Here is a 13,981-nt window from a genome sequence, read left to right as displayed (position 1 = left end):
GCCACAACACTGTATCAGTAGCAGATTACCTTTACAAAGGATCCTTTCTTTCATGTCAGTGAGCAACACTGCCCTGCATCTTTTCCAGACACACCACAGAAACATTTTTGATGACTTCACTATTCTTCATTTCTTTCCCTAAGCTGCTTGACACTAGGACTAACATACAATTATAAGAAACCAACACTTTGTTAAGGGCTATCAGGCATTTTCAGGAGAGACTTTAACCACAGGCCTCTGTAAGTAATTTTTATTATGCTTTGCAAGTTCCCATCACACATGTGATCACAATATAGACATTTTTCTCAGTGCAAAGTGCTTTGCTGCCTGTTGAACCAGTGTGTAAGCTGTTAGTAAAAGCAGGAAGTTATTTATCAGCCAGTCAGTACTGCCTTAAGCACACATCTTTCCTGTTACCCACACTGTTTTACCATCTGTATTTATGGACTTGTATCCACCTCCTCATATCAAGTCCTCATTTATCCCCAAGCATGCACAGCAAACCCTGCACTTCTCAGGTGTCTTTGTGAAGACCAAGTCACACGCCCTGCAAGCCTCCTCAAATTACAGCACATCCTGTAACTGTCCAAAACATCACCCATTTTGGCTGCAAATCCACTTAGATTCTTCCCATCTGGCTGGCTCCTCTGTTTTCCCATTCTCCAGCTCCTCCTCTGCCCATAAGTGTGGTCACTTCTGTTTGCAAGGAAGATGATAGCGGGAGGTCTGGTGGTCCTTCAGGTCAAACTCCTCATGGCCTTCCCTAAGAAGCAAATACAAATTGAGGTCAGAAGCAAATACCCAGGCCAGGAATCCACCCTTAGCCACTGCACAAGATATCTCCCAGCAACCCTTAACCAGAAACTTATCCCAAGGGTTGGCTGTGAGGACCTGACTGGCAGCCATGTGGACTAACTACTTAAGATATTTGCTTGCAACAGAAATTTCTGAGATGCTTTATAGGAAGGTCTACTCATCCTTGTCAGCTGGATTTGAAAATGACAACAGGTCCTTCTGTTTCTTTCCCTCTTGAAGAGATTCATGTAATTCATGGCTCATTTTCAGCACTGTGTCTGTGATTCCAGGGACATTAGCAACTGTGACAACAGACAAAATGAGTCTCCTCCAGAAAACTCTGGAAAATAACTGAAAATAATGCAGTGTATTGGCAGCTCTCTTAAGCATGCTCAGGAACAGGCAGTGTTGAGTAAGATACAAGCCTGCATCCACAGTGTGTGGATGATAAACTCACCTGCCAGACTGTTAAATCTGCTTTTACTGATGTTTGCTGTCAGATAATTTTGTTCATATGCTTTGTTTTTAACAATCTAACATTGCCAGTCATATGTTTTCTGAACATTTTCATATGGATTTCCCCCACTGCATTTGCATTTCCCTACAAATACATTTGCAGGAAATGAGAGAATATGCACAAAAAGCGTATCTTATTATCCCAACCACATTTTTAGCAACCTGCTGTCTTAATGTCATCCAGCACTAATCTGAGAACCCAGCCAACTACCCAATACTTCTGAGGTATGAAAAAAAAGAAGTCACACAACCTGTCAGGAATAACTTTGTATTTAAATGAATTAACCCTACAAATCTGAGACATGAAAATTTTGTCAAAAATCTAGCCACATGTGTTTAAGAACAAAGACTACAGCTGCTGCAAGTCTTTCACCAGCCTGACTGGTGTAAAAAGGCTCACACATACATATTTCAACAAAGAATTTTTTAATATGGCTTGGGATTGCAAAGTCTCAACCTAAGAAAACCCTCAGGAATTCATACTATCTGATCTCCCCCTTTAAGGGAATCCAGCCTAGGTCATCCATCAATGGCATTAACAAGCCAAAGGAGTCACTGAACAATGGTCTCATTTATCCCATCCCACGTAATGTAGCATTATCAGCTGCTCCAGAGAACATTCAGACAATGTGCCCAAACATTCACTCAAGCATTTCTGCCTAGGACCAGTTTAGTCCCTGAAGTCTGGGACAACTACTGATCTCACAAAGTATTTCTCTAACAACTAGCATTCAGCTCAAATCTGGATTCCTCAGATCTTGCCTCCTACTGCCTGTTTTTCTGCCTAATGACAAAAACATACAAAGGGGGCCAAGCTTACCTCTGACCACCTCTCAGACCCAGAGGAATCGGATGACTCACCAAAAACAGCGCTGACAGTAGAGGTCCCCGTCACAGCCATGGCAGCGCAAAGTGGCATCTTCGTTGCAGATGCAGCACCAGGGTAACTCATCCTCATCACTATCATCTGCCCTTGCAAGAGCTGTCGTGGCTGGAGTGTGGCTCTAATTCACATAGAAAACAAGAGACAGAGAGTTTAAACCCCAGCAGGGGCAATAAAGGACCTTAACTGTAATACATGATGGCCACAGTGACCTGTCCCATAGCCCACAGTTTCCTCACTGTTGATCCTAAGTCTGTGAGATGAACTTGCCCAGAGTGCAGGGACAGGCTCCATATGCATCTAGATTGTTAAATAAAAACCCAAGGTACTTTCTAGAATTTGGGTTAAAATCTATGTTGCTTGGAATGTAAACAGGTATTCAGCCTCATTTAGTGTCTACAGTGATGTACATCCACATTGTGTGTGCTAAGGGCACACAGCCCAGATATTCTGGCAGGCACCACAACAATACCATGTGACAATTCCTGCTGCAACGGCAAGAGATCAAGCAGCTTTGCTGAAAGGGGCTATGTGGGAAGGGAAAGGAATGTGGTGGTGGGAGCATTGTTTTCTCCCTGTTGTGGGAAGAAAACTGTGGGACAAAGGAAGTGCTTTGCCAAAAGGCCCCTACTATTCATTCATACCTGAGGCTGGGACAAAAAGATCTTCTGAAATCATAATCTAAACATATCCATACAGCCAACTATGGCCTCCTTCTCCCTTACAGAGAACTCTTGTGCAGCTGAAAACACACTGAGGCATTGTGCCCGGACACTGGCAAAGGCAGCTTCCTGACACAATCTTTTCCTAACACTATCTTTTGCATCAGTAATCCCAGAAATGCAAGGTGTCATACCTGAGATGGATGTTTTTGATAATGTTTACAATTATATCATTTCTTCCACTGGGAGCAGGCCTGACAGGTGCTTGTGAGTCACAGGTGCATTTAATTCTTGTAATACACATTAGAGATTATGTATATATTTCCACAGTAGGCCAGAATCCACTCTAAGCATAGGGTATCCTGCTACTAATTCCTTCCTCTGACATTATATGAGAACATGAACAGTAGAATACTATCTAGAGGTTCCATTCTGCACATGCTGAAAGCACTGGGAAACCTCCCATTTATTCTGGTTCAGATTGTATGGTACATGTATGGTACATGGCCTTGTTGATCTTATTATACATATATATGTATAATTCTCTAATATCCATATTGTGAGGTGTCTACCAACTTCTCTTGGTTTACACAACTCTGTAACGTTCAACTCAAAGCCAGATTGAAAGGAATTGTATTCCAGGGAACAATTCTTTTTATAATTACAAGGATGATTCACAGTTAAGCTCAGAGCTGGTCAGCCTTGCAGAAGCTGCTTGGCTTGCTAGCTCTGAAGAAACTGGTTATTTTTTTTTTTTTCTGCATCAAGCCTAGGATACAACAAACTTCTGATGCAGAACCGTACTCTCCTGACGCTCTGGAACATTCCAGACGTCAGTTCAAGAGATCCTGACCATTTCACTGACCTTTTGCTTTGCTTGCTTACACAGGTTCTGTTGTGAGGATCCTGGTTGGGTGGTCTGATCTGGGGGAATGTTGAATCCACTTGCTTCATCCAGGGCTGCTTCCTCTGTGAGCTGGTAACAACACAAAGCAAGAAGTCTCTTGTTTCAAACACAGCTAGGAGCCTCATTCCAGGCCCTAAACCTCCTGCACTCAATACTCTCATGCAGTAACAGGAGATGACAAGTCTGAATGCAGCTGGTGTTACCCAGACAGATGTAAGCTCACTCTGCACTCGGAACACTGTGTGTGCATTGTAGACAGTCTGCAGTTCACACACTCTGCTTTGCAGTGAAGCTAAGATCAGCATCATGCTAATCAAACACATGTGACATATCAGACAAACCTAAGCTCAGGTCTGCCTGCAAGACAATTCGGAGACATTTTGGGGAGAAATGTAGGTGTAAGCTGAGCTACACAGCACACATCTCATCATCCATGTTCTAAGGGGCTGGAGGAAAACAGAACAAGAAGAGAGGAAATACCAGCAAAGTGTGGTTATACAGGAGACACATGCAGACCACAAGAGACACTAAGCATGAATGAGAAAGACAGTGTGACAGACTAGAAGTATTGCTTTCAACTGCCTGTTAAACAGTTGAATGCTCCATGGGAGCTAGTATTGGAAAAGCACTAGGAAAGTAAGGAAGGAAACTTCTCAGGAACAGAAACACAACCTTTGTACACTCACCAAGTAACACACACACAAGACATAACCAAGAGGATGAAAAACAAGGCCACAGCTGCCACTTCTGACCTGTTTCAGCACTCTGCGAATGGCCTCCTCCTCAGCCACTTCCTCATCACTGTCAGGGAGCCTATAGGTTTCCAGGGTAACTGTAGGAGTAAGAAATGTGAGACTGTGACTCACACCTGCCTCAAACCTTGTGCACACTAATGTACCAGAGACAATTCTTTGTGGTGTGAGCTGGCTGTGGCATTCTGGCTCTGACCTTTTAAGGTGCAGGTTCCTCATAAAGAACATTACTGTTTATTTTCAATACTTGGAAGAGAGATGGAAAAGATCCCCACCAAAACCAGTGTTTTGCTTTTAAAAGTTTTGTTAACCTCACCAGAGCATGCTAGAATTATCCCAAAGAAGGGTGCAAGACAAAGCAGTCTGACCTTACAGTGCCAGCCCCTACCCTCAACTTAGATCTTTCATAATGATTTCATGACAAATCAACCTGTACTACTTTGCAGACAGAACCAAATCTCAGTCTGTTTCTTGCAGAACAGAAGAATTAAATGGATAAACTCTAATAAAAAATTTACTCTATCACAGCAACTCGATTCCTCTCTTGGCACTGTATTCTCATCTGCTACCAACCTTTCTCTGGGTCCTCGCCTTTGAGTGCTGCCAGTCTCTTGGCAACCTGTAGGATCTTTTCCTGCCTAGTGTTCTCTTCCTGCAGCTCAGCAGCAGCTTCTGCTAGAAGTTTATTCTTCTCTTCCTCTAGCTGTTTTGGGTCCAGATTTGCAGGGCAAACACAGTCTTCACTTCCCCGATTGAGATCATTCAAACTCTGGCTACTAGCAGCTGCAGACAGACACACAGAACACACTGGTGACTCAGCAGCCATGTTCCTTGGGCACAGAAAACATGACAAATAATGCTATGAGAGCAGCTTGCTGCTCTTCCTAAAACTGGATAATGAGAGCAAAAGGCATGCCAGTAGGATCTCCGCTGTACGTGAAGAGAAGAAAATGAGCTAATCTGTGGCTTACAGTGAGATTACAGAGAAGGCAATGCAGCCAGAAAGATAATGGTATGCCAGATTCTGATGTTTTGTAACAGTGCACAGGTGCATTAGCAGTAGCAACAGCTCCTCCTCAGAGAGGAGTCACTCTAGAGAAACAGAGAATCTGAATAATACAACCCTGACAAGAAGGAACTATCTCCAAGCAAAGACACCAAGACCCAGCGAGGAGCCACTCTTGGTCAGTGCAAGGGATTATAAGGGGAAGATATGGACAAACTGGACATTCAGCTCACCTGCTAAGTTACATAGAGAGGGACAAACTCCCTTCTTAGCATAGCACATACATTATTAGACATAAACAGATCTTTAGAAGCCAAAACAGATACCTTGAGGCTGAGCTCTTGGTCTGTAATGCTCATCAATGGCAACTTCCTCAGACAGTTGAGTTAAGAGGTCATCTGTCTGCTGGACCAGACTTCGGGTATCCGGGGCTTGGTGCACCTAAGAAACCAGAGCAGTGTGGGAAAAGGCAAATGAGAGGAAAGCGGCATACTCAATCAAATTTGGCAATCAAGATTACCCTAGAAGGGAGCTATACACTAACATTGAGAATCTCAGTTTACAGTTATGTGGTGTAAGATTTGTAAGGGCTTCATTTTCAGAGGTGCTGAATGCACACAGCCCTAAGAGCAGTCACCTAAAGAAGGCAAAGGGATGCTGAGTGTATAGAAATATGTGCTGCTGGGTCCCAACTCCAGCTCTGCCACTACCTCCAGTGTAAACAAAGCACCATTCACAACAGTGCCAGCCAGCAAGCCCCACAGAGACCTATGATGGCATGCAGCTGAAAGAACCATAAGGAAATGGTATCTTGGGGGACAAGATCATTCCTATAGGCTTTCAAAGCATATATACAACCAGTTCCTCTGCACACTCAGACAAATCATGCTGGGCTTCCATTTCTGTTAAAATTAACAGGTTTCTGCCCAGCTGGTATGCAGTAACAACTAGAAGATGTAATTAGAAGGTAGGGCTGATAAGCCTCCAACACAAACAGCTCTGGAAAACTATGACCACTTATGTACATAAATGAATTGAGAATAAAAAACCTTAACATCTATTGTTAAAAATATACACACAAACTACATCTGGCATAAAGGAACATGCTGCATTCAAATTGAAGCAGTGAATGAGTAAAGGCTGGTGATTTGCTTCTGGAGCAATGACACAATCAGGAAACAGAGATTTCTGAAGAAAGCTACCTGGACACAAAAAGGCTGAAGAAGGAAGAATGGTTAGCATGTTGTGATACCAGTTACTGTGTCAGCTCAGAATAAATTGCTGACTAAAGAGCTGAGGGAGCTTACAGGTCTGGGAGCTTGGGAAGGAGGATCTCTACCCTGCAGGACAGCCAACCGGTCCTCCATTTCCTGTGTGGATGGAACAGGTCCTCGGCCATCCTCCTTCAGGGCTGCCAGCCTAGCTTCGATCTCAGCCTGAGTAGGGATGGACTCTGCAATTCACAAAAACCCAAGGGAGGAGATTTTTTTTTACTGAAAATGAAAAGCTACATGTTTTTTTTCCTTAGAATTGTATTTCTTTCTGGAATCAGACTCTGAACACCTGAGCAAAAACCTTGCCCAGCCCGAGCGTGAATGAAGGGTCATACTGCAGTGACTCTGAGACTACCCTGATGCTAACTGCTATCCCTTTCTTCCAAGCCCTTCCCTTCTTCACAGTTTATCTCCTAGCCATAACACAAGTATTAGGGTGATGTCATCTGGAAATCAGCTGACTTGGGATTCTAGGGACAGGCAGAGAAATTAGTGTAATTTAGGCAGTTCAGTCCATTGGTCCCACAATCTCCTAATGCAATCCCAGCCTTATCAGACTGAAACTCCCCCCTGCCACATAACAGATGAGAGGCAATGGCTGCAAGTTATTCCAGGGGAGGTTTAGATTGGATATCAGGAAAAATTCACAGAAAGGGTTGTCAAGCCCTGGAAAAGGCTGCCCAGGGAAGTGGCTGAGTTACCATCCTTGGAGGTACCCAAAAGATGTGTAGATGTGGCACTTTGGGATATGGTTTAGTGGTGGACTTGGCAGTGGACGGTTTGACTCAATGATTCTATGATAACCAGGTAAGCACTCTGAAGAGTGTTCTTTTTCTTTTAGAGACCATACATAACATTTAAAATAGTTTACTCTCATGCAAGCACCTCAAAGCAGTCCCAGAACCTGGCAGTTGTAGACTGGGATGAAAATCCTTTTCCTTCTCTGTGAGACAAGGCTGGTCAGAATATAGTCCCACAGAGACTGGAACTGCTGTTGCCCAAGATGATGACTCACAGGAAACCTTCTTCAAAATAGTTTGGCCAAAGACTTTAATTTCATTCTACTCCAAGTGGGTTTGACAAATGTTTTTACCCCAAAAAATGGAAAATGAGGAAGTGATTTTACTTGGAGTAAGACACTGCTCCAAAACTGAGTAGTAGTTTCAAGAGAAACCCCAAAAAGCAAAATGAAACTGGAACATTGATCTAAAATCACGGTAGAAGTTGGGCATTGTGGCAGCAGACCTTGGATGCTCTGTCCTATTTTAAGCCTCCATCCCCCTAATATCACAGCCACTTAAAGCCCAGCACTTCCCTCTCCCTCCAGGTTCATTTTTTCCCAAATAGTAGTGCTCCCACCCATGGTATTTATGGTGTTCTCTAAAACTCACTTGGTTTCCTTTCCTCCCTGAGCCTCTCCAGTCTCTCTGCAATAGCTCTATCCTCTTTTGAGAGCCCCTGGTATCTGCAGCCTGCTCGACCTGGGGGTTTTGCAGCTGCCTTCTGTTGGTCTTTCAGCTGGTTTTGTTTAGCCTCAAAAGCTGCTACACGCCTGTGACAAGGAGGGAAAAAATACATGTCAATGAGAACACGGATTTTAACCTGGAGATAAGAAAACGTCCTCTGTGAACCCAACAGGCTATCTGAAGAATGCCAGGGCAGAACAGAAATGAAATTACTCTCTCCAATATCAGCACAATAAAGTACTCCTAAGAGTAAGGCAAACCTTAGCTTACAAGAACACATCCGGAAGCACTCCCCAGCAGACAAGGAACATTTCACCACAAGGTTCCTGTATCCAAGCCAACTCTGATCAGCCACAGATAACTGCAGGCAGGTGGCTGTTCAGGAGTCCATTCAAAAGAGCATAGCCCCCACCCCTCCAAACAAACTAACAGCCTAAACAGCAAAACAAAAAGTTCATCCTTAATCTAACTCTGAACAAGCAAATACCCACACCACAAGCCCCATTTTTCCTGGTATCCACAGGGGAAGAGGAAGCCCTAAAAGGCTTGTCTGCAGTAGAAAGAACTGCTTGGCAAGTGCAACTCACTTTTTGTAGTTTTCTGGTGGTGACCATTTTGCTGAACTGCTTTGAGATCCTTCTCTGAAAGACAAAAATTATTTCTCTGAACTCAAGATACTGACAATACTTGACAATACTGACAATCATCTAGTCTCTCATCTCAAGAGGAATCAGTAGGTGTTTCTTGACCTCTTGGTACAGGCCCTTTCTTAACCTCGTTAATACTGAGAGGAATCAGCTTATGCAAGGGATTAAGACAATATAGCTGTCCAGGACAGCAGGAGCCTTCATCTCTGTCCTTTGGTCCAGTTGTTTTGCATCTGGACAGAATGTGACTTAATACCATCACCAGTGATCCAAGGAGGTGGGGCTGAAATACCCTTGCCTCCCACAGCCTGCACCTCCCAGTTCAGAGGGCAGGCAGGGAGTATTTAGGTAAGACTCCCAGGGTAATTAGCTACCATGAAGCGGGACTCTCTGGAAGGAGCTGGGACATGCAACAAACACAGAATTATATAACATACAAGTAAAACAAAGTGTTACAGAAGTTATTATATAACATCTTACAAAACACTTGAACACTGCACACCTAAAACACATCTAACTCTTCTACTTTGCTGTGCTCAGGCTGAGGGACTAAAGTAGACACTTATGTAAGTTAGTTAGCATATTTTATTTGTTCTTAGAAATCACAGCTAAGGCCCATATAGTAATGACTGAATGCAACATTGTTGGAACACTTTCCAAAGTTCTAAGGCTTCAATTCTGAAAGCTATTTGCATGCAGAACAACATATGCAGCTTACAGAACTGCAGCCCATGTGTGTTACCTGCAGGACAGGATGCCATCCACAGGCACCTGGACAAGCTCAAGAAGGGGGCCCTTGGGAATCTCATGAGGTGAAACGAGACAAAGTGCAAGGTGATGCACTTGGGTTGGGGCAACTCCTGGTATCAACACAGGCTGGGGCATGAACAGATCAAGAGCAGCCCTGCCAAAAAGGACCTGGGAGAGCTGGTGAATAGGAGGCTGGACATGACCCAGCAATGTGTGCTCACAGCCCAGAAAGCCAGCTGTGTCCTGTGCTGCATCCAAAGCAGCATGGCCAGCAGGGCAAGGGAGAGGATTCTACCCATCTCTTCCTCTCTCATGGAACCCCACCAGCAGTGCTGCATTCAGCTCTGGGGTCTTCCCAGAAACTTCCAGAAAGATGGAGAAAGACTTTTTTAGAAGAGCACATAGTGACAGGACAAGGGGGAATGGTTTTAAACTGAAAGAGCACAGGTTTAGATTAGATACTAGAAAAAAATTTCTTTACTTGGAGAGTGGTGAAACATTGGAACAGGTTGCCCAGAGAAGCTGTGGATGCCCCATCCCTGGAAGTGTTCAAGGTCAGGTGGGATGGAGCTCTCAGCAACCTGCTCTAGTGGAAGGTGTCCCTGCCCACAGCACAGCAGCTGGAAATAGATGATTTTTAAGGTCCCTTCCAACCCAGACCATTCTATGATTCTATAATCTACCTGCTATCCAGTAAGGGAAGATTGTTTTTCTGCTGTAGCTCCCTAGTGCTGAAATTAAAATTATGAGAAAAAAACACCCAGAGGAAACATCAAGACAGGTGGCCCTGTTTTCTTAATGGCTTTGAAGTTGTGAAGGAAATCAGAAAATTTCAAAACTGAAAAGACTGAATACTGTCCTTCACTGTTTTCAGCAGCCTGTGAAGATGAAGACCTTTACTAATGAGGCTCTTCTCCTTTAGACACCTGCAGAGCCAGAAAATTCCCCCCTTGCTGGTGAAAATTCCATGCTATAGGAGAAAAGTGAGGAAAAGGAACAAGAGAAATGAAAAAGGAGGACACAAAAAAATTGGTTGACAGAGGAATTCTGGTGTACACCTGTGTTCTTGTGTTGCTTGTTCAAGTCTATAATCCTGCTGCTACTGAATTACATTTTGTTTTCAACAGGAAGTATACTGGTTATGATTGCAAATAATTTTTAAAGTTTTCTTTTAAAAGCAAAAAATTTTATAGATTTTAGGCTTCAAAACTTTATGTCTTCAGGCCACACATAGTAGAGATCCCTCAACAAGGAGGATCTATGTCATTGTTTGCCCACAGAATTAATAAGATTTTGAACATCTTATCATCAGGCTACTCAACTATTCACATCTGAGAAGACTGCCAGAACTGTTAAAGTGGTATAGATTTCTGGGCAAAAACACAGCCTGGCTTAACCTCAGCCCATCTAGTTAAGCTGTCCACAGGAATTCAGGGTCCATCCATGAAGATTTAAACCTGATGCTTTCAAACTACTTTGTCAACCATAGAGAACAGGCACAAATCTTGATTCCTATTTTAGGACTGCACAGCTCATATAACAACAAGTTCAGAAATGTCCTGATATTCTGGGGTACAGGCAGCATCCCTGCACATATGGAAGGCAGAGCTCTCCTGCAGAAATCTGCAACACCACATGAAATGTAAACTGAAGGAAAAAAGCAGCAAATTGTCTTTGGGTGAAGAAACATTCCCATCTTACCCAGTTAGCTTCCCATAGCACTGCTTGCACACCTTCTGCTGAGTGTTTCCACAGCGGGGAACAACAGCGCTGAAGCTCCGGCAGCCCGAGCAGAAGGAGCGTCCGCAGTTCTTGCAGCCACACTGCAGAGACAGGAGAGAGGGGCAGGACAGGGCTTCACCACCTCGCCACCACACTGCTGCCACTTGCGGGCACAGTGCCCGTGCCGAGGCACACACAAAATCATGCCGGGGTTATACTGATTTTTGTGTGACAGAACTGTTTTACCAGCTATGATATGGAGACTCAAGAACCTTGGAGCACCAGCAGATAACTCCTGCTGGGAGCAGAGTCACCACTTCACCCCATGGTTTAGCGAAGTGTGTGTGTGTGAATTGTCTGAGACCACGACAGAATCCTGGATTAGAGGGATGGCATTCAATGACTTTTTGGTTTTTGGGTCAGTAATTTCTCTTATTTGAAGACATATCAGAATTAGGCATTACGAGAGCTCAGTAAGCAAGGACAACAGCGCCAGGATGCTGGCCGGGAAGCGTGTCTCAGCGCCGGGCGAAGCAGCTCCCTGTTCCCTTATCAGACCCTCGCAGGGCGGGGCAGGTACTCGCGGCACCGGCCCGTTCCTGACCCCGCAGCCGGACTTGCCTCTTTCTTGAAGACAGAGAACTTGGACGCGCACCCATAGCACCGGCTATCCATGGCACTAGCGCCCCAGCCCGCCCTCAGACACGGCGCTGCACCCCCGCTATCCCAAGCGCCATGGTCTGCCCGGTGCTGCGGCTGCCTCGGGCCCAAGGATCGGCGGCGAGCAGGGCTGTCACAAGCTGGGAGCAGCGGACACCACCCTCCCGTCCCCTCAACACAGAGCTGCCGACGCACGGCCCTAAGGGAGTTGTAGTCTCTTGCTCCTCCCTCCCCGCTTTCAGACGCCAGGTGGCTCTCTGCAATAAACTACACTACCCAGAGCTCCACACGATCCCAGTGGCCGGCCGGCTCGGCTACCATCGCCGCGCGATGCATTGTGGTACGTGCAGTCCGGTGCCCCTGCCCGCCCCCGCCTGAGGCGCCCTGGCTCGGAGGACATTAGCTGTTCTTGGGTGTTAATAAAACAAGAAAGTGTATTCTCTCAGACTGACAGTGTTGCTCTCAAGCTACTCTGGGTGTTTTCTTTTTGTCCGAAACCTGTGGTGAGATCCTAGCTCAGAATAGCAGGAATCAGCCGAACTGCAAAACTCTAAGCCATCCTTCGGCCAGTGTTGATCCGCCTGCCCTCAGGAGTCAGTGTCCTGCAGTGTTTGCAAAAAGAGTCACGGAGTGCAAATGAGTCATCCTGTTAACTGCGTGGGTTTGCAGGTGTCTTGTGCATTCTTTCCAGTTTAATATATAAGCCCACGTTGTAAAGACTCACACAATTAAATTGGGAAACTCACTGATTTATTCCAGGAAGTAAAATTCCTTAATATCTGAATGGAGCTAAATTTAAAGGGAAAAATGGGGGGTTCTCTCTGAGTCTTTCATTTTTGGCATTTGTGTGCTTGTTGGGGTTTTTGTTCGGTTAGGTTTTTTAATGGTAAAAAACATTAGAAAGACAGCTGGAAGCTAAACTTCGTACCTGTCCAGCAATTGTGTTAGAGACCACCCGGACATTCCAGGTATTGTAGGCATAAAGCAGGGAATCGGGACAAACTCAACTAAAAGGCTTCATTGTCTTTGCTATTGAGCTGCTCAATGGGAAAACAGGACCAGGAGACTTCAGTCTTGATGTTACAGTGCAACCTACCGACTGACAGGTGGAATTTGGAGTGCAGCTCTGGAAGAGAATATACAAGCAGCAGCCCAAGGGATCCTTCCCATCCATGGAGGAGTGCGGGGGGATCTCGCTAAGGAAACGGAGCCTCCCTGCTGAGAGCCCATCGGCTGCGCATGGAGCCGCACGGAGCTGGGAGCCGCGGCCGGGCCGGCCCGGGAGATGTCTCTGCCTTACCTGTCTGCAGAAGCGGTGCTACACGCTCCCATTCCCATTCCCGTTCCCTGCAGGTGTCCGCCAGAGGGGGCCCGGCCCCCGCGGTTCTCCTGCTCCTGAACCGAAGGCCATGTGACAGCCGAGCAGCCCCAGCTTTCCTTTATTTCTCTTTTTTGCCCGCGGCTGTTTTCCATGGTAAAGGGAACTCGATTATAAAATCCTATGTGACGATTTAGCCTATAAGGCTTTCAATTTCTATTTGAAGTGCAGGAGAGATTAAAGGGAGGGCTTTGGTTTGTGTGTCTTCTTGCCAAACTCAGTTGTTGTGCAGTATGTTATACATTCTCTGTCCTACAAAGTTATAGCCACTCTGCTCTGGGCAGCTCCCACCAATGCTGCATCCTGGTCTGGAGTCCTCAGCACAGAAAAGACAAGGACCTGTTGGAGCACATCCAGAAGAGAGCTACAAAGATGATTAGGGAGCTGGAGCACCTTTCCTATGAGGACATATTGAGGGAGTCAGGTCAAGTTAAGTCAAGAGATGAGAAGGCTCTGGGGAGGCCTTATTGCAGCCTTTCATACTTATAGGGGGTTTATGTGAGATGGGAGCAAGAACTTCAACAGGGCTTGTTGTGATAGGACAAGGGACAATGGTTTTACAC

The 13,981-nt window shown here is 45.3% G+C and overlaps 1 protein-coding gene across 1 annotated transcript; it reads right to left on the bottom strand.

The window, feature by feature from the left end:
* Positions 1-235: 235 nt before the first annotated feature.
* On the bottom strand, positions 236-12,183 carry ZFYVE19 (zinc finger FYVE-type containing 19). The gene is made up of 11 exons (XM_066552996.1): positions 12,002-12,183; positions 11,360-11,481; positions 8,849-8,902; positions 8,187-8,347; positions 6,829-6,974; positions 5,848-5,962; positions 5,089-5,298; positions 4,516-4,595; positions 3,722-3,832; positions 2,173-2,315; positions 236-763 (listed from the first exon to the last, which is right to left on the bottom strand). The coding sequence occupies exons 1-11, from the start codon at positions 12,053-12,055 to the stop codon at positions 691-693; spliced, it is 1,269 nt and encodes a 422-aa protein (XP_066409093.1). The 5' UTR covers positions 12,056-12,183; the 3' UTR covers positions 236-690.
* Between the last annotated feature and the right edge of the window lie 1,798 nt (positions 12,184-13,981).

This window comes from Molothrus aeneus, chromosome 6 (assembly GCF_037042795.1).
Source record: "Molothrus aeneus isolate 106 chromosome 6, BPBGC_Maene_1.0, whole genome shotgun sequence".
NCBI lineage: Eukaryota > Metazoa > Chordata > Aves > Passeriformes > Icteridae > Molothrus > Molothrus aeneus.
The sequence above is the reverse complement of the archived record's forward strand: the minus strand, read 5'-3'. Positions and strand labels throughout refer to the sequence as shown.